At 37.3% G+C, this 26,015-nt stretch overlaps 2 protein-coding genes across 7 annotated transcripts in view; one reads left to right on the forward strand and one right to left on the reverse strand.

Annotated features, from left to right (window-relative positions):
• B3GALNT2 (beta-1,3-N-acetylgalactosaminyltransferase 2) overlaps positions 1-20,614 on the forward strand; it is a 44,975-nt gene extending 24,361 nt beyond the window's left edge. For 3 of the 4 annotated variants that reach the window (XM_032684063.1, XM_032684065.1, XM_032684066.1), the window contains exons 8-12: positions 204-387; positions 2,042-2,167; positions 4,286-4,445; positions 4,887-4,943; positions 5,299-7,900. In XM_032684063.1, the coding sequence (XP_032539954.1) occupies positions 204-387; positions 2,042-2,167; positions 4,286-4,445; positions 4,887-4,943; positions 5,299-5,433 (662 nt within the window). In that variant the 3' untranslated portion in view covers positions 5,434-7,900. Of the gene's footprint in view, positions 1-203; positions 388-2,041; positions 2,168-4,285; positions 4,446-4,886; positions 4,944-5,298; positions 7,901-20,447 lie in introns of those variants that run through there. The other variant, XM_032684064.1, reaches the window with a different exon arrangement.
• The window catches only part of TBCE (tubulin folding cofactor E), a 52,286-nt gene continuing 32,639 nt past the window's right edge, over positions 6,369-26,015 (reverse strand). For all 3 annotated transcript variants that reach the window (XM_032684062.1, XM_032684061.1, XM_032684060.1), the window contains exons 4-17: positions 20,939-21,127; positions 19,784-19,872; positions 18,995-19,094; positions 16,984-17,086; positions 12,811-12,887; positions 12,456-12,551; positions 11,783-11,847; positions 11,629-11,693; positions 11,017-11,169; positions 10,137-10,290; positions 9,531-9,599; positions 8,411-8,470; positions 7,006-7,097; positions 6,369-6,749 (exon numbers count right to left, since the gene is read on the reverse strand). In XM_032684062.1, the coding sequence (XP_032539953.1) occupies positions 6,657-6,749; positions 7,006-7,097; positions 8,411-8,470; positions 9,531-9,599; positions 10,137-10,290; positions 11,017-11,169; positions 11,629-11,693; positions 11,783-11,847; positions 12,456-12,551; positions 12,811-12,887; positions 16,984-17,086; positions 18,995-19,094; positions 19,784-19,872; positions 20,939-21,127 (1,405 nt within the window). In that variant the 3' untranslated portion in view covers positions 6,369-6,656. The remainder of the gene's footprint in view (positions 6,750-7,005; positions 7,098-8,410; positions 8,471-9,530; positions 9,600-10,136; positions 10,291-11,016; positions 11,170-11,628; positions 11,694-11,782; positions 11,848-12,455; positions 12,552-12,810; positions 12,888-16,983; positions 17,087-18,994; positions 19,095-19,783; positions 19,873-20,938; positions 21,128-26,015) is intronic.

A 26,015-nucleotide genomic window follows, 5' to 3' on the forward strand; every position in this document is an offset into this window, starting at 1 on the left:
ACAAAAATACATTTCTTTGTTGTTCTGCAACTTTTACCATTTCATAAAAATTTTAAAATTAATTGCAGGAATTTCATAACCCCGTTAATTTGAATGTTTTTTCAGATTAATTTTGTCAATAGATCGTGTATGATCCAAGAGAAACACATGAAATAGTATGTAGATATGCATCTTTATTTAATGATGGGTGTTGTTTCTTTCAGAAGGTGATGCTCTTTTACAAAACCTCCATACTCGCCCGGAAAGGTTTACAAGTCACATAAAAAACCTTGAAAAAGAAGATACTTTATTGAAGGAAGAAAGCAGTACCTATGATGATATTGTTTTTGTAGATGTTATTGACACTTACAGAAATGTTCCCACCAAACTGCTGAACTTCTACCGATGGTAAGTTGAAAATATAAAGTGTTTTCTGTTCGGAATGTTGCTGTCTGTAGTGCAAGATGATCTAGCACAGGTTCCATGAAATATATGCCTTATGTGATTTACTTCATCAAGTTGTATTTCTCTCTCACAGTTTTGGGTGCATGTAGTGAGTAAAATAACAACACCTATAGTCTTGAATGCTGATCATTGGTGCCTCAAGTAAGCATGAGCTGGCAGGACAGGTGTGAAAATTGTCATGTCTCCTTGTAATTTCTTTTAATTTGTATCTAACTGAAAGCTAGCAGTTTCAGTCTTTCAAAGGATGGCTTTTGGCCAGTTTGTATACTTAACTCAGTGTTTCAGTTTGTGGCCATTGTCTCTTTTCCTGTCACTGGACACCACTGAAAAGAGCTTGGCTCCACCTCTTTACACCCTCCCTTCAGGTATTTATACATTAATGAGCTCTCTCCAAGCCTTTTCTTCTTCAGGCTGAACAGTCTCAGCTCTCTCACCTTTCCTCATTGGAGAGATGCTTCAGCCCCTTAATCATCTTGATGGCCCTTGCTGGACTCTCCACCCAGTATGTCCATGTCCCTCTTATACTGAGGAGTCTAAGACTGCACACTGTAGTCTAGATGTGGCCACACCAGTGCTGAGTTGCAGGGAAGGATGGGAAACTTGTGTATGGGGGGGGCAGAAGGTTTATAAAAAAAAAATTTTTCATAGTGTAACACATTGTCTGTGATGAATCTAATAAGTTATTACCTCTGATTTTCAATTATTTCCATTACTGAGGCAACCGTTTCAATTAATTGATGTTGCTGTGGAGTAAGAAATATAGCTGACAGTTGTAATTTAGCCAGAATTTAGTTTAGCTGCTTGCAAGATTATGCATTTATTTAACAAATTTCATGGTTATGAATGTAACTGAAAAACTGAACCATGCTTTCAGTTCTAAAAGTGAGTTTAAATGTCAAGACTTAGATCTTTGTGGTCATTTCTTACAGATTAGCAATACTTCAAGATTTAGTAATAAAAGGCTTTAAAAAATGCCTTTCTTGTTATGAGAAATTACCCTTAAAAGCAGTGTTTGTAACCAACTCAGCCATGATCTATAAAATCTCAAGCTTTTTTTGGTTATTCTATGAGTGTCAGACATTCAACTATTGCAGACAGTTAAAGATTACATTTTTCATATTTGAAGGGTGCTTTTACTGAGAAGGAGTAAGTACGGAGTTGCTTCCACAGATGTTTGGTAAAACCTACAACCTTCTCATTACCTTGAACTGACTGTCTCATCCTGAAAGTAGGCTACTGACGTGTAGCCAGTGGCTTTTAACAGCTGTGCTGCCATCATCATCAGGGATTCATATCCTCCTGAAGTCAACACTGTTTAAGACAGATTCATTAATAAATCCACCATCTGTCCTGGAGAACAAAACTTTGTTTTTTCTTCAGCTCATGCACAAGTCCATGGTGTAAGATTATCCTTTCTGTAGGACAAGCAGTCAGCCTTGGTTGATAGAGAAAAGATGTAAAAGTCAAGGGTAGGAAAGACGTTCCTTCCCTCTTCCTTCTCCCTCTGCTTCCCAAAACTTCTGCAGAACCTTGTATTGTGTATCTGTAGATTGTGGTGTGTCGCTCAGCATCTCATCACTTTTCTTTTTGGCTGCAGGACAGTTGAATCAACAAGTTTTGACTTATTGCTGAAGACGGATGACGACTGTTACATTGATTTGGAGGCTGTTTTTAACAGGATAATGCAGAAAAAATTGGACAGGCCAAACATTTGGTGGGGGAAGTGAGTTATTTTCCTAACTTGTCTTTAGGAGATAGCATGTCTTTAGTGAACAGCTTAGTGATTTAAGTCTGTTTTCATGTGGGCTCCCCTTTTCTGCCTAAGGAAGCCAGTTATAAAAGGCAGGACTTCTGTATATGTGACAACTTTGAATCTCAGAAGACAGAAACTAGTCATTTACAGTAACTTTCCAGAGTGTGCCTTTACAGTGAGTTAAACTTGCTGATTATCATATCTAGTTTCAAAATGTGTTATAGACATCTTTGTCATGGTACTTAAGTAAATAAAAGTATTCCAGCAACACAGTGAGGTTAAAAGGCAAGTACATACTAAAGAACTGTAAACATTACTTTTTGTGATTTTTCTGGTGGGCTTGAGGAGATGGGGTGAACAGGAGAAACAAAATTTCCTTTATGGTCTGCAGTTTATTTTGACATCTGTGAGTGACAGGTATTGCTACCCATTTTTGCTGCTGTTTGAAACGGTAGATCTGATCAATGAATTTTTGAGTGAACTTTCCCAGCCTGTATTACACTTGTGAATAACTAAGAGGATCAAAATAGTCTACAGGTTCCCTTCCATTTATGGAATGCATTGCAGCTGTGGTAGAGCATCCAATATAGCAGAAACTCTACACTACTATAACAGTCAACATAGCATAATGGCGCAATGGGCCTTCCTGTTGCCATCTGCTTACTGAGGAAAAACAGGCCTTTGCTGCTTTGCTTGACAAATCTGGTACTGACTGCTGCTTACTCATACAGTGATTTAATAAGGTGTGTGGTCAAGTGTGTGTGAAATAGCTGGCTATCTTGTGGTTATCTCAAAGATCTGTAAGGGTGACATCTTCACGTGTAAATTCTCTAATAGTCATTCTTCAGCTAAGGCAAGTGTGAAGTGTAGAGAACGATGCTGAAATAACTATGGAAGTATAAAATGATTATCAAAGCACGTGCTTCTCAGTCTGGAGGCGGTTGCACCCTTCCTGCTGTGATTCAGAAGAGTGGAAAATACTGAGTCTAAAGTGAATTGAGGTATCAGATGTGACTTCTATCTCTTTGGTGCTTTAACATGTCAGCTTATGCTGAGAATATGCTGAGTCTGATAACAGATCTGCCACTCAGCTGTAATTTCTCCCTTTCAGGGCTGTTGTCTGAGGTGACAATTCTTAGTAGCTCACTAAAGCTTTCAGCTGCTGTGCTCATGACTGAACTCAGCAATGCTGAACCTGTTTGTAAAATGGGGAGAACCTGCTGCATTGACACAGTTAATGCCACTTAAGTGGCATTGACACAGTTAATGCCACATGAGTGCATAAAGTATTTGTAAGGCCAGGGGAGTGCAATACCAGCCTGTTCCCAAAAAGGAAAAGCAGGATGCTTCTCCCTGCCTCACACAGCTGTTTGACAGGGTCCATAGTGCCACACGGTGTGGCAGTGAGCTCTGCCATGCTGCCCGGGGCTTTGTCTGGAGAGACTGCAGACAGAGCACTACTGGCTTTCTGCAGGCCTCTAGTAGTGAATAAAGTCTTCCTTAGAGGACACCACTGCCAGGAAGGTTTTTTTGTAATTCAGCGATGGCAGCCTTTGAACATCCGCTTTGTGGAGTTTCATTTGGAAAACGGCTTAGAGAAGGTACATATTGCTTCCTGGTTTTTAAGCAGCCACTAGTTTTATCAGGAAAATGGGTTGTGTAACATCACTGTATCGCCATGCCTGCTGGAGGCACTGACTTTGTGTCATGTTGATTAACGAAGGGGGTTAATTAACAGGACACAGATGTGCCTGTTACAGAACACAGGTAAGGATGCATGTGCTTTCCTTGGATCAAAACCCAGCAGCAAGGTGCAGCATTCTGAAGACCTGATTGTGTCAATATTTGTTTCTGTTCTGAGCACTTTTATTACCCAAGATTGACACCAAACAATAGTTATGATTTAAGCACTTGTGTTCAATTAGATGTGTGCCCTAGAGAAATGAGGCTAGGAACTATAATTAGGATCACCTTCTACTTCTTCCTCTTAGTACTATTTGTTGTCAGTGTTACTTACAATTGTTAGCAATGTTCATAGGTTCCACAGAGGGCTCTCTATAATCATCTCATACCTAACATGGTCTTCAGTTTCAGACTAAATTGGGCAGTTGATCGAACTGGGAAATGGCAAGAGCTGGAGTATCCAAGTCCTGCATATCCAGCCTTTGCTTGTGGGTCCGGCTATGTCATCTCCAAAGACATTGTTCAGTGGCTGGCAAGCAACTCTGAAAGGTTAAAGACGTACCAGGTAATAAAGAGTTGGTTCAGGTTGACTATCTTAAACTGGTCTTAACACAGTTTAGTGATTTTTTAAGTGATTGAATGAGTTGGAAAGAACATTGCTCAAGTATTAGTGTTGGGTTCTCCTGGCTAATGACGGCTTTGGAATGTTTGTGGTCTCTACGCTTAGTGTCTGTTCTAGGTCAAAGCACAAATGTTAGATGTTTTGGACTGAGAACCTTGGGAGCTGTAATCTTTGTTTCTGTACTCTGTTCTTCTAAGAACAATGTATTAACACAAGAAAGCTGGGAGGATTAATTTAATAGCCGTAACATAGTCAGACGTAGGTTTTTGTAGCTACCATTCATTACTGCTGGTAGATGATGCAACTTATTCCAGGTCACCAAGTCATGCTTTATGCTTTCCTGATGCTAATATCTGTATTTTTTATTTTAATGTGTCATCTCAGGGTGAAGATGTAAGCATGGGCATCTGGATGGCAGCTGTAGGACCCAAGCGATATCAAGTAAGTCTGAAGGAATTGTCTGATCTTACAGAAAGAGAATATGCCTGTTCCAAGTAGCATAAAATAGGGGAAATGTTTTGTTTTTAAAAAGAAATTGAAACAACCATTGAATTAAAATCCAGAGGAAAAAAAACCTCCAAAATTTGAAGATGTATTTCGAAGAAAAACCACAAACCACCTGCAGATGCCATCCCTACTTCTCAGGTTCTCCGATTAGGTTGAGCAGATCATTTGGGGACCTTTGTGTGCAAAGTTTGTTGCTGTAAACAAAGAACACCTGATTCTTGAAAGTGAAAATTGCTGGGGACTAAATCCTTTATAAGAAAAACTATTGAAATGGTTCTCTCTCTAACAGGATGGTCTTTGGTTGTGTGAGAAGACATGTGAGAGTGGCATGCTGTCTTCCCCCCAGTACTCTCCCCAGGAACTGAAAGAGCTGTGGAGATTAAAGGAACTATGTGGAGATCCATGTAGATGTGAGGAAAGATGATGGACTTGCCTTGGAAAACAGGGTAGTGTATAATGATCATGGAAAAGTGTATATTTTGATTTATTCCTGGAACAATAAGAAATATTAAGGTACCTTTTAATGTTGGGTTTCAACTTAAGCATAATAATATTTGCACATCCCTTTTGATAACTAGAAGTGGACTGATACTATTCATTTTCTATAGTATAGATTGATCTGACAAAAACCAAAATGTTTAAGATAAAAAAATTTCCTTTTTATATAAAGGTAAAGACCTACTTGTAATTAATAAATGCACTTAAGAATGCCAACTAGCCTGTCTTTTGTAAATTAAAGAATTACTGATTTAACTCAGTATAGAGCAGTACCAGGATCCAGTGGAGAGCTGTGCTCAGCACCAGGGCATCCGGTAAGTCTTGCTGCAGCAGGTTCTGTGCTGTCTAAAGGGTTGCCCTCATCTGTGCAGGGGCTGGGACAGCAATGGGGGTTAGGATTTACACTTACTTTTTTTATACCATTGCCATTTTAGATAAAAACAGTATCAAAGTTTGCTTATACCAAATCTTCAAGTACTGCAAACTTAGGAGGGATTTCTGAGAACTCACTGTGTTATTAGATATGAATCTGAGATTACACAAGGGAAAGTAAAGTAAGATTGATGACCAGCACACTAAAGAATGTAAAATAAGTAGCATTGCCTTGCAGTGTGCTGAGAACTTATTTATACTATGGTATGTTAACACTGTAGGGTAGAATAAAGGTCTGTCAGATTTTGACTTTAATAGTCTAAGGCTGTGTAGGTACTTCTAAAATTACTGCTGGGTTTCGTTTGCTTTGCTGGACGTAGGTGAAAACAAAGAGCAAGTAGCCTCTCAGTGCAGCACTAATCTTGTCTTGTAAGCAAAGAGATCACAACTAAACCCTGTACTTGGTTCAGTAAAACAAATTCTCACTGCTGCAGTGGGAAGGCAGAAGGGTTACCTTGAGTTTTATTTAATTGAAGCATTTAAGTACTATTTGGTATCTCTCAAGTAAGAGAAATGAGCAGATGCTTTCAGGGAGGCTGATGATTGAGTTGAGGAGCTGAAAGTACAGTTGTACAGCCCTGTGGTGCCACGTGTGAAACTCGAATTCGCCCATAGGTGTGTTCAGGCACAGGCTGTCCATACTGCCTGCGGCCACTTTGTCACTCTTCTGCAGTTCCTGTGTCGGCTTTTCCTTCAGTCTAGCAAAAGAGTCCCTTCTTACCACCGTACTAACACACAGTCTCCACTTTCTATTGAGTAAAACTGCAAAGGCTTTAAGTCATTGTCTAGTTCAACTTCTTTTCCTTCCAGCTAGAATAAGAAAGGAGAAAAAAAAAAACCCTATCAGACTTAAACTGAAATCCCTTCATGTAAACCAAATACACATCAGGCAACTGCAGTCAGGGAGAATCTGTCATATTACAGGAATGAAATTAGGTCCTAAATTACAGCATGAAGACTGCCCTCCTGAAGTAAAATGAATTTCCTTAGGTAGTATTTTAGAACATGCTATTGACCTTTAGTGGCATGAAGTATTTTGTTGTTGAATTACCCATTTTTAACTTACTTTAGAACTTTCGTAGGACAGTTTTAGTTCTGAACCAGGAATTTTAAATAGGCGATACAGCAGTCCTTTGACCTTCTGAATAGTCATAGACTCTGTCAAGGGGAAAGAAAGAAAAGTTATTAGAAAAATGCTGCTGCCACTGAGCTGTAGCTAAGTACCAGTGTTTCACTTGCTTATAGCAACAGTGAAAAGCTGTATTGCTGCTTCAGTTCTAACACTGCAATAACATCTTTGGTACCTGAAATCATAACTGCTAATATCAAATTGAAAATTCTTTAATCTGTGATGGATACAGCAGGATATGCTACTGCAGTTTAAGTGCTTTGATCCCATATACCAAATTAAAGTGTTACGGCTTCATAACTTACCATTTTTGAGTTTGTATTTCTCCATGGTAAACTAAGTGACCTTTGGGACACATACCAGTCAGGTTCTGACTACTTGCATCTGGCAACTGTTCCTCGAAGTTTTCGTTACCAGGAATTGGCTTTCCCAGCTCAAGTAAGTGAATGTCACTGTGGAACTAGTGCCATTCTTAGGAATGGTGTAATATTATTGGTCCCAAACAAATTGTCAGCAGAGTTGTTCATATAATGAAGTCAGTAACAGTAAGGGATATTTTTTGTAATGGATCTTGAATGAGTAGATATAGTTTGTTCCTGAGGCGATACCTGTGTTTGCAATAGATATGCTCAATATTTTGGTTGAACTTTCACTTCTTTTGAAGCTTTATCTAAAGGCACAGCAATAGTGAGTTATTCCTGTAATACCACATGTTGTACTTAGACAAATATTTTTCTATCAAACATTTTTGTAAAAGCTGTATCTATCGGATTTTATGCAACTTGTGATAATAAATGTGATTTTTATTTTAGAATAAAGCTTAAGTCTTTTCTCTCAGACTCCGTTCTGACACATCTTTCCAAAATATCAGCTTGATTTAGAACAGTCTTATTCATTCTAGTCTCATTACAGGCACTAAAACTTCAAAATGCAAATTTGATAGAACTAGATTTCTAACTTAATGTATTACATCCTAGACCTCAGTATCTAGATCTGCAGATTACATAATTGCTTCTTAGGACTTCACGTTCTAGTTACTTGGTTAACACATCCACCAGATTTCATACCAGTTAATTAGCCTTTAATTGCCATTAATGATGAAACCAGCAGCAGAGGTCATAAGACAAGCATCAACTTTCAATCTTCACGCTGGACTGAAAGTAAGTATGAAGGCCAGAAGAACAGTGACTTTTTCAAACCATTACTACCTATGACATTTCTTTATATGACAGAGGAAAGTCTTTAGCAGCTGACAAAGTCCGAGGCAGCTGCCATTCTTTAGTACAGTTATTTGAAAAGGAGCTACAAAACAACTGCTTGAACACAAGCCAAGATTTCTTACCTGGTAGCTTTTTCTCTACTGGCTTCTGTTCAGGTTTCTCAGGACACTTAATTGTCAAAGCTTAAGGAAGAATGGTGAGGCATTAGTGAAAGAACAATAAGGCTGTTCTGGCAGGAGCACAGTCTTTCCAGTCTCTTTTATTACAAATTATTTCCCTTAGCTCAGCCTGATCGTCTAAAAAAATTAGGATGTAGGCTGCATCTGAGCAGCTAAGATAGCATTTAGTCATTCTCTGAAAAATTTAAAGGAATTTTATTAAAATAATCAAGTTTTTATTTATCTTTGGTAAATTAGGGAAAATATTTTAGAAGTGATTCTCTAATGCTTAAGATGTTTTTTTGGTCAAAAGGAGTATTTATGTGAAAATGCTTAATTTCTATTTTGGTTTTTTTAAATAACCTGCAGTGGAATGGAAACTGCTTATTCAGTTTAAAACAGGCTTTTGGCCCTCAAAAGCACCATACAAATAGACTTTAAGGACATTATTAGCCCAATTCTTTTACAGAGATTAAAAGACTTATCCTTAAAAAAAGGTTTATATTACATATAGCCAACTAGATTCCTTGTTCTATTTAGTCTTCTGCCTAAATGCCTTAGAATATAATGCCTTAAAATACTGTTTTGCTCATGGAGTGAAAAAAGGTTCTGTTCTTTTGTCATCTGGTGAACACAGCTACATGACTTTGTAAATCCAGTATATAACCTAGATTAAGTATGTTGACAGCCCCAAATACCTAAGCTACCCATATTTTTCTTGTCTGTCCTAAAGTTAACAAGTTATAAAAAAGATAATACCAGAAAACAGTGCAGCTGAGGTTAAAACTTCAGATGTTTTCTGTAAAGAAGCCATTCGCACATCAGAATGGAGTATCAATGACCTCTGTTCTTTATTGTCATAATTAATAAAATCATGTGGCTTGGGTTGAGGAGGAAATAGAGAGTACACAAAAGCAGGGATCTAGTCAAACTCACAGTTCAGGAAAGCAGAAATACAAACTGGAACTCTGTGACATCTCAAAGGCTTTTGAACCTTTTGTCCTCCATATACACCCTGGAAACACTAGCTTATAAAATATTCTAAATGCAGAAAGAACAATTTTGACCATTTCTGGCCTCTTACTCAGAAGCTGGTTTTTCAGAGTTAAAGGCTGTTGTCCCTTCAGTTCTCCTTCTTCAGGTGCACCATATTCTGTGTGAAGGAAAGCGCATGTAGACGTGAACCCTTCAAGACTAAAGCACAAGAGAAGACCTAAGAGGACTGTGGTGTAGGATTAGGCATGAGCCTGCTGCCTCAGTTCCCTCAGCACAGAAAGTGTTGGGGTCCTGCAGCACACAGTGCTGCAGATATGAGTCTTGATCAACTGCCCGAGCATTCGGGACATGGAGGTGCTGCTTTACATTCTCACTTTAAAAAAGCCGCAGGGGAAGAGAGCTACTGCGTGCTCACCAACAGTGATGGGGCAGATGTTCACAGGTGTGGGGATCTCTGAGGCAGTGAGCCCAAGTTCCTGAGGCACAGTGCCCTGAAGTGCTGTGCAGTGCTGGGCAGCTGCCCCACAGGAGCAAAAGCCACTCACACACAGGCCTGCCAATGCATGGGCTTTCCTAAGGCTGTAGCAGCACGTGGAAAAAGCATCAAGGGGAAGAGAAGTTGAAGACAGACCAAACCGGTGCTGCCACAGTGCCAAAATTGAGGAAATGCTACTTTTACTGTACTTGTACTTACTAAGACAGAGTGATGGGTATCTGGGATGGGCAGCAAGAAATTCTTCGCTTGGTTTGTTTTTCTCTGGGTCCCAATGCCCACCAGCTTCTAACCAGTCATTTCCAAATATTTTGCGATAATCAAGCTCTGCTCCTCTTCTTTCAGCAGGAAGGATCTGTACTGACACAGGAATGGCACATAATGTAATTGTATAACTTTCCAGAGAATAAAATCAAATTAATGACACTGACTCCTTGGTATTACTTGGTGTTCAGTGTGTTTAACGATACCAAGAGTCTTACAAACTGTATCTCCAAATACTGACTGATCCATATATTCAGTACATTTTAGAGCCGTTACGAATCCTACAACCCCTAAGTCTGTGCACTGGCTGAGCCATAAATGAACATCTAAGCAAAGATGTTGCTGTATATGATGACACAAGGATGTTTTTTGTAGTTATGGGTTAGACACTGCTTCTGCTCTTCTTTATGATAAACATTTGCTGAAAATTTGACTTGGTTTAGATAATGATATTTTCCTAGCGTGGAAAGCAAATGTTGGTATTACTGTCACTGAAACAGATCCAACTATGCTGCTCTTTTTTTTTTAAGAGTATGGTTTTTGTTAACAGTCCTGCAACTTCAACACAACACAAGCACTTGAAAAAAAACTCTATTGATCCACCTTATCCTAGTCCCCACTTAGTTAACAACATTCACAAAGAAGGCTTGGTCTTGTAGCCTTACCAGCTGTCCCACTGATGTGGGTGATGAACATTGGCATTTTACTTTTCCTGCATGCAAAAAACCAGTAACCTTAAAAGAAACTGTAGACAATTCCTCAGGCAGTGATTAATGTTCTTCCCCAGACTCATGCAATTTGTTGAAATATCACATACCTCACAGTTGTTCAAAACCTCCAACTGACTTATCTTGGCAATAATTAGCTGTATCAGGGTCTCTGGGTTCTTCTCTGTGTCCATGAGAGGGTTATTGTTACACTGCAGAGACCGCAAACTTGGCAGTTTATCAAGCTCATTGATAGATGACCACTGAAAAGGAAGGGAACAGTCTTTTGAGGAAACATAAAACATAACTTCATTTCAGAATATTGCATGGTAACATTGACTTTTCCTGTACAATAAACACGACTGAAAAATATTCTTTTGATCATCAGAACCAAGTACTTGGATTCTGTTCATTCACCTGAGGAAAGAACTGCACTACATTTAATTAAAAAAAGACAAAACAAAACAAGGAGCTAGTCAGAATTTCAGATCATTAGAATTATGAGGTAGCAGAGGGATATGGCTAGCTACCATAAACATGTTTAACTGACATGTTAGGAAATGTTTTTACACTTTTAAATTACGCCTCTCTGTTGATTAAAGTATTCAACAGTTATCTCAGAATCTTACAATCAGACAAAATTTTGAAAAGCGAACTGCAAGTTATTTTTAAACAAAGACACATGATTTTACAAAATGAGAAACTATCACAATGTAACGTACCTGTGATATTTTATTGTCATTTATTGCAAGGCGTTTTAGTGAAGGAAACATTTTAGTCTTGCACCCTAGGAAAAACAGTAAATTACAAGACAACAGTGAAAACTTTAAATAAACCGAATTATAAAACTATAAATAAATCACTTTTTTTACATACCAAATCCAGCATCAGGAAAGTGTATAGAAGATATGCCAGTGTTTCTAAGTATTAGCTGTTCTAATCTGAAATTTAATAGATACGGTGATCACTCTATATGGCACAGGAAGTTTTTTTTAAAGAAATACTACCTAATTTTTTTTTTTTTAATAAAGGCCTTTTGACATGGTGCATAATCACTGACAAATGAACAGCAGCCTCACAGACAGTACCCAGATTTCAGCAGTGTTCAGGGAATAAAATTTTCAGTGAGCGAGTGCAACAATTTCAAGCTTTCAGAATGGCTCCTGGATTTAATGTGTGATTTAATGAATAAAATGTGTGATTTCAATAGCTTGTGGCTATTTACAATCATGGATGCCATTTTAGTGCTCAGTGAAAGATAATAAGTCTGCAAAGCAGTAAATTGTGGTAAAATAGTTTGTTTTGTAAGTATATAACGAAAACCTAATAAGACACAGCTTAAGAATGTGTTGTTATGCAGCAAAGTAGGATTATATTAAAATAGCTCAACTAAATAATGCAGTTACTCTCCTCAAGAGGGCAAAATGCCACTACTTCAAGATCTCATAAATCTTTCATGCAACATCAATACTATCATATTTCAGTCAACAAAGACTATGGAGATGAATATCCAGGACAAAGTATTTCCAGCAAATTTGTTTACAGCTACCTGGGGAGATGTGCTATTAGATGCAGTTGATTTCCATCCAGTAACTGGTTGTCTGAAAGGTCTAACAACTTCAGGGTCTTCAGGACATTATCAGGCCTGATATATTGGAAAAAAACCCCAAACAGAAACACAGAACATTTAAAGTCATCGGCAAATGAAAACAGTAGTTTCCTAGTATATAGTTGATTGCACATAATTGTGTACATATATACATGTTTTGAAGTACATCACGTGAAGTTTGCATTAATTATTTTACAGTTATGTCACAGTGATGTGTTACAGGACTGTAAGTTTATGTACAACATAACTTTGTGGTACATCACTCACCGATGATTGACTGACTTACGTTACTCACCTTTCCAAAACTGTAATACTATTAGAAGAAAGGTACAACTCTTCAAGTGCTGGCCATCCTTGAGCACAGAGAAGAACCTGAGAGCAAAACTTTATTTAATATACAAAAATTGGGAAAAAATATTCCAGAAATTATATTTTATGCAGATTTGCTCTAAATGTGATCAGAACAAGCTGTAGCTCTCAAAAACAGAGAAACAATTATTAAAGATTTCCTAGTCCTCCCTTTTGTCCAGATGGCTCTCCAGTGTCTGAACATACCGACACAGATGATATCAAAAGGTTTCTGTGGTCACAGGACTTACAGTCCCAGGCTTGAGGCTGCCCTTGCAGCTGAGACTCTGTGACCTGGAGATGGAGTGAATTTCGTTCAGTGGGCTGGAGTGACCAGGTTTTCCCTATGACTAGGTGAGGAAATGGCAGTACAAACTCTGTGTACAGCATAAAACAGAGTCTTGTATGCAATTGTGAAAGTGTCAGAATGTTCAGTTTTAGCACGTGGAATTCCATAAGCACCGGAATTGACAGCTTTTCTACGGATTTGTGCCTGCATGTGGAAAATTATTCCTTTCAGTGAGTTTCTTCTGGTGTGTATTCTCCAGAGTCAAATTAGGTGTGAGCTCATCCTGCTACTCCTCCCTTGGTTAGGAAACTTAAAAGGGCTCTTTCATCCATTTACATTCCTATTTGCTGTGAATTTGGACATAATAAATTATTTTTAAGCCCCTCACCTCTTTTCAAAATGTGATTGTGACTGACTAGCAGATTCAGAGTTTTTGAGATGCAAGAACATAGACATAAAGATGCACAGTGCAATCACCTAAAGCTTACAGGAGGTTGCAAAGGTTACAAGAATTGAAGTTCAGAGATCTGGACAATCCAATTAAATTTGTTATGTTTATAGTTAACCCATTCTCCTACAAATGTCTACTGTCCTTGGCCATTAGAGCTATATGAAGTCATACAGCTGGATGTATATATAACTGTCTCATTATATTTACAACACAAAGTGTTAACACTGAGATCTCTTCAAGAGGCAGCATATGACTTGGGGCTCAACTGCTTCACACCCAAAAATATGAAACATCATCCTGCTGCCATATCTGCAACACAAAAACTTACAAACTCAGATAAAATGACTTTTCCTTCTCCAAAGCAAGAGCAGGAAACACCAATATTTTATCTCTCTAATGTGGATAGTGTTTCTCTATGTCAACAAGACAGACCACAATAGTTATCTACTGGTAGTGAAGAAGCATGACAAGAAACCTGTAGATTCAAGAGAAATGAGATGCATGTTCAGCAACAAAGAACCTTTGGGGGATTCTTCAAAAATCATCCTGTGTTGTGATGGATGGATGGAATATAAAAACTGCACAAAACTGAAGTAAAAGAAGATTTTTCAATAGATTGACCAAATGATTAGAAAATTGCCAAAACCAAATGACAGGTCACATCACAATTCTAAGAAACTCAACTTGCCCAATTTTCAGCTTCCACGGAAACAAAAGTTCACAGATCTGACACTGAATTAACACTCAGGAAAGACTGGAGGCTTATTGTGGAGAGCTGGTGGGGAGGCTGTAACAAATAGCCAGTGGAATAGCCACTGATCATCAAAAACAGAAAAGTGGAAATGCAAGACCTATTACAAAAGAAATAAAGATGACAGGAAACAAGTGTCTCCATAAGTCCGTAATGCTCCTGTATTTTTAGTCTCTTTATGCCAGGAAGAAAAAAAATATAAATGGGAAAGGTACAAAGAAGCTAAACAAAAATCAAAGCTATGAAACAGAGAATAGTTGTTCTCAATTACTGCCATATAAAAGATTGGGACTTATTAAATGAAATTTTTAGGCAGCAATATCAAAACCCAAAAAGGGTTAAGTTGAATGTTAAAAGATGTGGATAGCAAAATTTTCAAATGGGTTCTTAATACAGTTAGATAAATCATGAAACAACAAATCCACAAAGATTAATTAAATAGAGATACATAATCTCAAGATCATAAAGACACACAATTCCAGATTACAAGAAGCTCTTACCATATGCTTACCCTTTGCCTAGAATTTTTCCCAACTACCTGCTACTTGCTAGTGTCAGAAACATGATCCTGCACTTCTGTTCTAACCCAGATTTTTCTTTTACCCTGTATAATAGTAGATTATATTATGAATGTAAGATCTTAGTTTGAAAACTGAATGACAAATATAACATTATTTAAATCCTGAATAAGAAAAAATGGTTTTGGAACCATAAATATGAATTCTTTACACTCAAATGCATAAATTCCATTTCTAAGTCAATGGTTGCTAACTTTAGGATATTTTACAGGACATTTTTCCTTCTTGAAGATTATATGTTATGTTTTGAACAATCAATTAACAATTATACAGTAATAAGCTCTTTTACTGATATAGAAATCTCAGATGTATTTAGATATATGCAAATAACACACTTACGAAAGAACTTTTTTGAAAACTGATGTTTAAGGCATATAAACGTGGAGCTATGTATAATTGCATAACAGTTAAGCATATCCCTCTACTGTAAAAAAATATTTCAAAACAAAGGAACAGATAAAAAATCCAAAAACAAATCTTCTCTTCTCTTTTAAGGAGAATGCCATATATTCTTACATATGACAGTAGGCTATTTTGAAATACTGTTCACCATTAAATTGTTTTAGCTTTAATTAAAACATTTCTAGGACTTTTAGACTTTGCTTATATTCCCATTGACAATCAGTGTATATCTTCTCTTTTTCCTGGATTATATTCATTATTATTTTCCATTTTTGACTTTTCAAGTAACTCTCCTTAGAGCTTAAGCACTGACATTTACAAGTGGTTTGTTCACAGGGTATTGATGTCAGGTAGTTCCCTTTATTTTTTCCCTTTTGTTTGACTACCCTGAAACATCACTTCTAGGCACAGGCTTATGTCTCCCAGCTTATAAGGGAATGAATTGGAATAAATTTCAAATTTATAGAAGAGATTTCTGAACCAAAAATGTCTTTACAGCAGTGATGAATTGTCAGCTAGAGCAGAGTTTCAACAAAAAATGCAAAACCTACATAATTTTAAATTGCTCTGACTAACCTGGGACTTCTCTCTGAAATTGTTATCCCTAGAGAAGTCTGATCTGCCTTCAGCAATGGCTCCAACCAGCCTTTTGGTCACCTGGGATGGAGGAAAGCTGCTGGCAGCAGCTTTCACATTATGAACAGTACAATGCACTGATTTACTGTGATGAGCACTAGATGACATTTTTAAAGTGTTTGTAGCCACTTAGTTCTTCCATTCACTTCACCCTTCATATTGCCACTGTTATGGAAGGATTATCAACTGTCCTACTATAAACCTCGTGGATGGTTTAAGAGCTCAGTGAATGGACACCAAACAAAAATATAGCAGTGACTGTCTTCAAGCCCTGCTGCAAGACAGGAGAATGAAGAAGCTTCTTGCTACTCAAACCCCACTTTTACTGGATAGTGACTGGCAGCCAAAATATGAAAATTCATGTCATTTTACAATGCAGTACAACAAAAACTGCCCCTGAGAAATCCAAATAATAGTCTGGAACGTACAAGCCTTTATAAGTAACGTGACACTACTGAGATGCAATTCCTAAGCCCCATCTCTGAAAAAAGGCCCACTGCTAACATATTTGACAACCAGACTTCATTCTTAATCGTATCAGGGGAGAGTAATTTAAATGTTTGCATGTTTCAGCACCTGAAAGGCAGAGCTTTGTTTATTCTGTGCTCTGTGTTGCACACAACCAGGCATCAGGTATTTCAAGAACCATCAGTATGTGCAAAGATACTAAGCCAATCTCCTGTTGATGCAAAGTGATGCCAAAACAAGTATTTTTTGTCATATTGATTTCCATTTGCCTTTGTTCTGTGCATGCATAAAAGCACAGATAACCTTCAACAGCTACAAGGAACCAAAAAGTTTTCATTTAGACAATTATACTCCAACTCCTTTATCTTGACTTGGCAGTTTACAGATGTAACTAACTACATAACTAATACAATTACCCCACAGCACCTTTTCTAAGGATGATTACATTTCAGTAGAATAATATATTGCTTAAATGTTTATTGTGCTTTCGTTGCCTCAAAAACCTAATGATATTAAATAAAAACAAACCCAGGAAAGGTTTTTACCTCTGTCCATGTTATTTCAGTTTGATTAAGGGCCAGAATCTTCAAATTTGAAAATGCACTGGATATAGAAGCTGATGTAGATGGAAATTTCATTTTGTTTTCACTATATAAAAAGAATAATTATTTGCATAATGAATAATTGCATTTATTTAAGTCACTAGTTTGGAATTACATACTAAAGAGAAAAACAGTTTACACCAAAAAGAAATTTAAAAATCACTGCTAAGATGTCATAGATTTCAAAAAATATAATAAAATATACTTCTAGCTACATTCAACCATACTCTTTCCTAGTTTACTTTTCTACTTCAGGAATGCATATTTATTCATCTGTAGTCTCTTTCTCTCCTTTTTTTCCCCTAAGTTTTGAACATGAAAAGGATGTTTTTCATTAATATTAAATGAAACAAAGTGAGATTTTTGGAATCTAACTCCTTAGTGTCAACTGAAAATAAAGAGCCTACATGACTATCCAGATGCCAGTAAAACAAAAGTATGTAAAATCCACTCTCGATAGCAAAGTATCACTACAAAAAAAAAAAAGATAAAAAAGATTCTCAAATCTGCATCTTCAAATCATTTTTCATTACTCACTTCTAAACAGAGGTTTTTATTTCTTACCTAAGGTCTAATCCACCTGCTTGTTCTCATAAAAATCTCTCAGCGTAGTTCATACTTACTTATGGGTTAAATTTCTACATAGAGAGCTGGTAGATGGTTTATCACTTTTATTCTTCCAACATTCCATGTACAAAAAAAAAAAATCAGTCACAGACTTACCTTCTAAAGGTCTTTCTTTTTTAAACAAACAGAAGGTCAAAACAATAAAAAACTAATTCAGACTGTGTCAGTTTGTAGTTGTAAGCATCAGATTCCAGCATCAATCTCATTTTTTTTCTATTTCTTTTCACAAATAACTTCTGAAAACCATTCAGTCTAATCTACACTTCTCAGTAATGAAAAACTGAAAAAAATATTCTGGGTGAATTAAAATAAATTCTCTGTATTCTCATGCATGCTGATAACAATAAATCATGATATGCTCTAGTAAAATTAGATTTACAAATAGCACCCAGGTTGCAAACAGCTGTTCAGTGCTAAATATCAAAGAAAATGGAACACCTCATTTTTGCAATGTTAACTATAAAAATAAATAAAAAAACCTGGTGGTTTAGGCTGCTACCTATTTACAGACTTTAATCCATTGTGTTAGCTCATATCAGAAAATTATTCTGCCATGCGTCAGTTACGGTGCATAGGTGTATACTAGAAATGTTCTTTATTTTGAAATTATGTTGTGAATTCTTTCTTGTTTTGATAGAATTGCAGCTTTATTTAACAACAGCCTCCCTCCTTTTCCAGTGTTATCACTGTACAAGAGATTTCCCCCTAGATCTGTCACCATGATCCACAGTTCTTATCAGCATCATTTTAGGACAGAAGGGTGTTGGGGTGTGGGATACTTAACATTTGGTTAAAGCATTACTTATATTTCAGTTTAGTGTCAGGACACTTGGTAAACATCATTCTTAAACAAAAGTGGGCCTAAGTAAAGACTTGCCTGGGCAGTCAGAATATATCAACAATAATAAAAAACGGAGATAAAGTATTAGGAGTTTAAAGAAAATGAAAATATATTTACTTTACAATTTTTCTATGCAGAAAAAAATTTCTAAAAATTCTCATGAAAAAAACCTAAACAGGTTTGCAAACCCAGAAAGCAAACAGACAGCTACTGCTAAACCTGATTAAAAAACACTAAGCAAGATGTTTAAGAGGTAAGGATGTGTTACTAGAGCTTCCTCAGGCTAATTTTACAAAACTCCAGTCAACATTCATCTGTCCCAAACACTCCTCCAGAACTTAGTTTTACATAGATGCTAAACTCCTAGAGTTCTAGTCTTTTCTTGAAAAGAGATGTGTACAAATATATTTAGAAAGCTAAACCCTGAGCCTCTTGTTTTTTGTCCCTGTCCAAAAGGAAGAGAAACCCAAATATGAATATTTATACCTGACATTAAGTGTTTCCAGATTCTGAATTTGAGAAGCAATATCTATTACTGTCTCCCAGGATGATATCAAATTTTTTGATAGGTTTATATGCCTCATATCTGAAATGTCATGTTAAGAAAAAGAAACTTATCTCAAATCTGAACTTCCTTTTTCAGAAATTAGAATTAGGGTTTGGTTTTGAATAAAATAAACAGAAATACATTACACTTGTTTGGACTAAGAGATACTACTGCTCAGTTACAGCAAATTTTATTTTGATTTCTGGTATGGACATGGCTTACAGTTTTATAAAATAGTTTAACTTTTCAAATCCTAAAATAGATTAATTTCTATACTGACAAGAACTCTTACCAGTCCTTTCAAATGAACAAATAATACCTTTTCTGTATTTCTGTAACATTGTCACAACACACAGCATACTGAACATATTATTTGTTATATATTGGAAATCTCTGGTGTCTACAGAACATATCAGTTGTACTTTTATGGAGTTATCTATTCTAAGGTTAAATTTAAAAAAAAAATTGCTGAAGCCTTTTGAAATTGCAGTCACAGTAGCAATCTATTACAATACTTGTATTTTTATCCACAATTTGCATTTCCTCTCAAAAACTGTAGGCATCTACTTTTTAACTCTGTAACTATTGCATTAAACTTCTAAATATAAACTACAGTTTCAATATTTTTTTAATAAAAGGATACAAGTATCATTCATTGAAGTGAACACTTGGAATGCTAAAGTATATACTTTACTTGTGGTATCATGCAATGTAGCAAAAAAGGATACTGGTACACGTTCTGCTGATTTCCTCTGTCTGACCAGCATGGCTCACTGCACACTCACGCACCGAGATATCTACCAGTTTGTTCAGTTGTCTAAATGAGAAAGAACATCCTATTAATTAATCTTCAAAAAGAAACAAGTATGTATAAATACGTGTATAAATAACATCCTTTTTATACATACCCTCTCCTTGGAAATTAGCATTGTGGAGATTGCTACATTGCAGTGTCATTCTTACTTGAACATCTCTGTTTTTTGCCTTGACATTGCTACTGTAAAATAGGTCTGGTTGAACCACAATTCCCACTCCCCCACACTCCCCCCAGAAACCCTTATCCAACTGAAAAAAAGAGTGATAAAACAGATTAAATATAGCTATGCAAATTGGAATTTAATTAGAGGTTCCAAGTTAAACAGGTTTCTTGCAATACTTTTTGCAAGAGGTTCTGAGTAATTTGCGCATCCTTTGTAACACTTAGCAAATAATTTAAAAAAAATGTATTTTTGACTGCTTAGTATGTTCTGGGAGACAAAGGGAGAATAACTGTGGAATATCAGCTCAGAAGTAGACTGCCACCTACTGAACTAATACATCTCTACTGCTAGAGGCCATTAAAACTGCAATTTACTACACATCATTAACTTACTTCCTTTCTTACCCTTCCAGGTACATGAACGTGACATGAACTGACTGAAAGAATTCTTCACTAGCAGTACAGTGACTTTCTGCCTTCCCTCTCTTAGTTACAAAGTCATTAGAGATACGAGTAAACAAAGATTAAATAATACTGTATAATATTAAGAAAACATTTAAATACATCTATTTAAAAAGGACCGCACGTGTGTATGATAATTGCCAATGTCATGATATCTGTCATTCCTCCCAAGATAGCTTCACCTTCTACTTTATGAAATCAAAATGAGGATTGTGAGTACTCAAGCATGACATAATCCCAGTTCCTATCTGTAAAACCTGTAAATTATGAAGCCACAATAGGAAGATTTCTTGTCTCTTCCACCATAGTGTAGTTTGGCTTACTTTTAGACATATGACAATATTATATGCATGGCAGTCAGCTTCCTTTCCTTTCAGTTGAAATACTACTTGACTAATCAATCACTAATAATGTATCTTAGATTTTCATATATTATACTTGCCTTTGCTGTTCTGCAACAGAATCCATGCCAACGAATTCCACAGTCTTCGTTCCAAATACTACTGTATTCTCTGTCCCATATTGAGCATCTTGCTTATCATTCAATCCGTACCGATCCTTTACTGCAGTAAGAAAATCTACTCCAAAATTTGCCTTGTTTGGCCGGATAAATGATCCTCCTTTAGGATGCCTAGAACAGAGGAGCCAGGAAAAGCTGAAATATGAGAAGTTGTAGTAACAATGACTAGCCTCAAAAGTACTAATTATTACTTTTTAAAAAAAATACTCTGAACAAAAGCAGTCAAAAGGCAATTCTACAGGCTAATTTTAAACATCACTGTTCCCACTCAGTGAGACCAGCTAAGACTTTCAAAGTAGATTTTATAGTATTTGACAGAAGAGTTCACATTGCGAGATGCTGTGAGAACTGAAGCACCAGTTCTCCAAATGTATTGACACATCAAAATTAGTGGCCTTAATTAAAATGACACAGTGTCAGTGCCATTATTAAAAATAACTGCTCTTTTGTTTTCAAACTCATTATGAACTCAGTTTTGCTAGAAAATTAAGTTTCTACCTATGGATAGACACAAAGTTATCTAAATCATACAACAAATGTGTCTGGAGTCTTATCATAGCCTAAGGCCCATAGGAATACTCAGGATAGTCATTGCTACATCATATTTTACTTGCATAATTCCCTTGTAATTCTAAGAGAAAGCAACCTTGTCCTTCCATCCAGACAAATGACACAAGATGCAAATTGTAGCACTTGGAACTCTTATACAAACTCAAACTTTTAAAATTTCTGATACTAACTTGGTAACAATTTTGAAACTGAATATTCAACAGAAATATCCAGCTAATAATGTATGTTCTACATATACAGTTTTATGAAGTTTCTTGTTTCTTCTTGAGCACTGAAAAAACTTTGGTGCATGACAATTTCTTGCCATGCAATTGCATTGATATTTTCTATCAAAGTTAGCAAGGAAACACATTATCCAGGATGAAGTAGCAGAGACAAGTTATAGAAATGGTATCACAGAGCGGATGGAAGATTTCATAGGAGGATCAGCCTGAAAACAGCAGGAAAAAAGTTGGTAGCTATGATTACCTGTCACTTATGTGAATAAAACTCAAAACAGCATGTAAACATCAAGTGGCTAATTAGCAATCCATAATGCTACAAAGTTCAAAAGTCTCTTACAGAGACCATGAATCTTATGGACCTATTACAAGTAGATGGAATAGCTTGGGCACCATATATTCACTTCTTTTCATAAAAAATCCGTACTGGAAATTTCCAGTGCTAGTTTCATTCATTAACATTTCTAATACTTATAGAAGTACTCTCATATCCTAAAGAAAGATCTGGGTAGAAAGTACATATTATTTACATTCAAAATATTTCCAGTCTAGTTTTGCAGTGACTGAGTTCAGAGTGCAATGATTACCAAACAAGCAGAAAGGCAAACGTGTAGAGAATGTAAATCTGGTATGTACTTCTCACTTTCAATAAGCATTTTCAATACTCTACATTTTTAATCCATAACCTTCTCTTAAGAATTTTCCTTTTGAAGTTCTTCATAGCTTGCAAACATGTGACTGGTTTAAATGTTATGTGACTCTTTCTTAATATGACTTCTTAAAATAGTAAATTACAATTTCACCACCTTAACTATAACATCTCTTATTTGCAAAGTACATCACTTTGCATTTAATTAAGTCAAACAGCTTCAGGATTCTACCTGGGGCTCTGGAAAAAACGTTCATACTCTTGTCTATCTGTAATTCACTGTAGGTCCTGCTGTATGTCCGTTTTCCTATCACCTTGATTCTCTCCATTTTGTCATCACCATCTCTATGCACTCAATAGTTCTGCTACTTTCTTCCCTCTGCTCTCCTCAGCCCTCTCACCAGAGCTAATCTAGATAGCCTGCAGACATCCTTCCTGTTGTGCCATTTATCTCTGGCATAGCCAAGCCCCTTTGGGTCTCTCTATCACCATACCCATTCCTTAGCCCATTTCTGTCCTCTCAGGTCACCACTTCTATTGGCATCTCCTTCCTCAATGTCTTTGCAGGAGTGAGTTCTATCCCTAGGAAAAAAAAAACCCACAGAGGAAACTAGCTACCTTGTCCCTTTTATTTAAAGGAAAATTATAGTGTATTTATCTCTCAAGACTCTTCTATTTTTGTTTTGATCACAAGATCATAGGGTTTCTCTCTCCTGTTGCTATCACTTCAAAGTACGATGCATGCTTTCATATATTATCTAACATATACTTGATACCACTTCACAGCCTGAGTTTCTTTTTCAGTTCCATTCTATTAATTTGATCTACCTTTTCAGGAACTGTCATGAAGGACAGGAAAAGGGACTGCAATAGGAACATATTTTCAGACAAAATGATTGTGGATTCAAGGAGAGAGATCACTGTAATTAATTTTCCCTGAAATACACTGCCTGCATTAACTTCCACACTAGGGTATATGAACTGTACAAGCAGTATGCACATATCAAACAAATAATGTACAGCACTTGGACTAATGAAAACCCACACCTATTAGCAAGCAGTCTCTGTAACTGGGGACTGAACAGATAAATCCTAATCCAAAGAGTCATCCAGCATTGCATATCATGAAATGGAAGAACCTGTGGACTACTGATCAACCTGGCTTAAGCTGAACTCTCAGAAGTTCGAGAACAGGGATTTTGCTCCCACGTATGTAAAATCTCTTGCAGCCAGGACAAAATACTGTATGGAAATGAAGTGGTAGAAGATATGGCCCAATTTCACTAAGCAGAAAATAAGGCATATGCCCAAGTGGGGCTCTGGCAACCAGCTGGCTCTGGTTAATACTGACACTTCCTACTGACTTTTAAAATGGAGAGGTTGACCCCAGTCTCAGAAGTCATCTTGTAGGACACTTCCTACTCATGATCCAGTAGCCTGAAGCATTACAGCCCATCTGGTGATGTGCCCAGGGCACTTCAAAGATATTCATTAGAATTTGGGTTAGTTATCAGCTTTCACTGAATAAAGAGGAAACTCGGCATCATTCTTTGCTAATGGAAAATAAAGTGGTGGCACTGCTCATCATTCCAGGTACATGATGGCTCTTCATATGCTAGGGAAATGTCACACACACACACACACACACACACACACACACACACTTCTCAGTACCTGAAGAGTAATGCAGGAGTACATAAACCGTAACAGTTACACACTTGAGCTGTGTGACTGCAGAAGCGAGCTTCTGAGCCAAGGAGAGAGATCTCAGCTTTATCAGCCTGGCAGTAAATGTGGATCAAAGGGTTTCTTTGCCAAGTACTGACTGTTTGCAATTATTATCTCCAGGCAATTATCATCATGACCAGAGCAAATACACTACCAGGCTCATAAGGAGTCATAAAATGTAGCTGCTTGAATTCATGCACATCTTTTCTAGATAGGCTCTAAGCAGATCTCTTCCTTCTAGGGGAAGCGTTCAATGGACCAGACTTCTTTTAGAAGAATCTACAGACTGCAGTAAAGTAAACCCTTCAAGTTTTAGAACAGGCTGTGGCATCCAATAACACTTATAAGTAGCATGTGCTATGGTGTATCAAATTCCTGACCGAACAGCAGAAGCTTTGCAAACATCAGCAAGAACCTCAAGTTCTTGCAAGTTTACCTTAAACAGACATGAAAGCTGAGTTGGAGCTTTCACAAAACAAGGAAAGACAAAGAGATATCTGCAGTTCCAGACGCTATCTTAAGGTTCTGCTGGTGCACAGGACCTGTTTGAACAGTGGTTAGAGACAACAGTTTTGCTTCAACACAGTTCTACTGGCAGCAGAGAGCAGAAGTCTCTGATGGCTATAGTGACACACAGGGAAACAATCAAAGCTTCCTAACTGAAACCTTCTCAGGCTAAAAAGAATCTTGGGAATGCATTCTCCCTTTGCTAAATGACAATCACTTTTTCTTCATAGACACTAAAATGTTATTGACATCTTTCCCATATTTGAAGAGTTCGTTTGTGCTCTAAGTAGATATTCCTGGAGATCAATCTGTCATTCTTGAAGGAAAAACAGCCTAATTTAATATAAACAGATCTTCTTTCATGGAGCAGATAGATCATCTTCAGTGACATCATGCAACATGTACAGGACAACTAGAGGATCAGGTCCAGCCAGTGGGAATTTACAAAAGGCAGGTCCTGCTTGACCAACCTGATCTACCTCTGTGACCAGGTAACCCACAAGGGGATGAGGGAAAGGCTGTGGATGTTGTCTACCTAGACTTTGGTAAAGCCTTTGACACCATTTCTCACATTCTCCTAGTGAAACTGGCTTCCCATAGTGTGGATGGGTGTACTCTTTGCTGGGTAGAAAACTGGCTGGATGGCTGGGCCCAGAGAATGGCAGTGAATGGAGGCACATCCAGCTGTTGATTGGTCACTACTGGGGTTCCCCAGGGCTCAGTGTTGTTCTGTTTAATATCTTCATCGATGATCTGGACGAGGGAATTGAGTGCACCCTCAGCGAGTTCACAGATGACACCAAGTTGGACAAAAGTATTGATTTGCTGGAGGGTCAGAAGGCTCTGCAGAGGGATCTGGACAGGCTGGATTGATGGGCCAAGGCCAATTGTAGGAGGTTCAACAAGGCCAATTGTAGGAGGTTCAACAAGGCCAATTGTAGGAGGTTCAACAAGGCCAAGTGCCGAGTCCGGCACTTGGGTCACAATAGCCCCGTGCAGCACTACAGCCTGGTAGAAAAGGACCTGGGAGTGCTGGTTGACAGTGGTTGAACATGAGCCAGCAGTGTGCCCAGGTGGCCAAGAAGGCCAATGGCATCCTGGCCTGTATCAGCAATAGTGTGGGCAAGGAGGTTTAGATGGGATATTAGGAAAAATGTCTTTGCAGAAAGGGTCATAAAATATTGGAGCAGACTGCCCAGTGAAGTGGTAGAGTCATCATCCCTGGAATTGTTCAAAGAACATGTGGTTATGGCACTTGAGGACGTGGTTTAATGGTGAACATGGTGGCCAAGCTGATAGACTTGATGATCTTAAAAGTGTTCTC

The sequence above is a fragment of the Chiroxiphia lanceolata genome, chromosome 3 (genome assembly GCF_009829145.1).
Source record: "Chiroxiphia lanceolata isolate bChiLan1 chromosome 3, bChiLan1.pri, whole genome shotgun sequence".
In the NCBI taxonomy this organism is placed as follows: domain Eukaryota; kingdom Metazoa; phylum Chordata; class Aves; order Passeriformes; family Pipridae; genus Chiroxiphia; species Chiroxiphia lanceolata.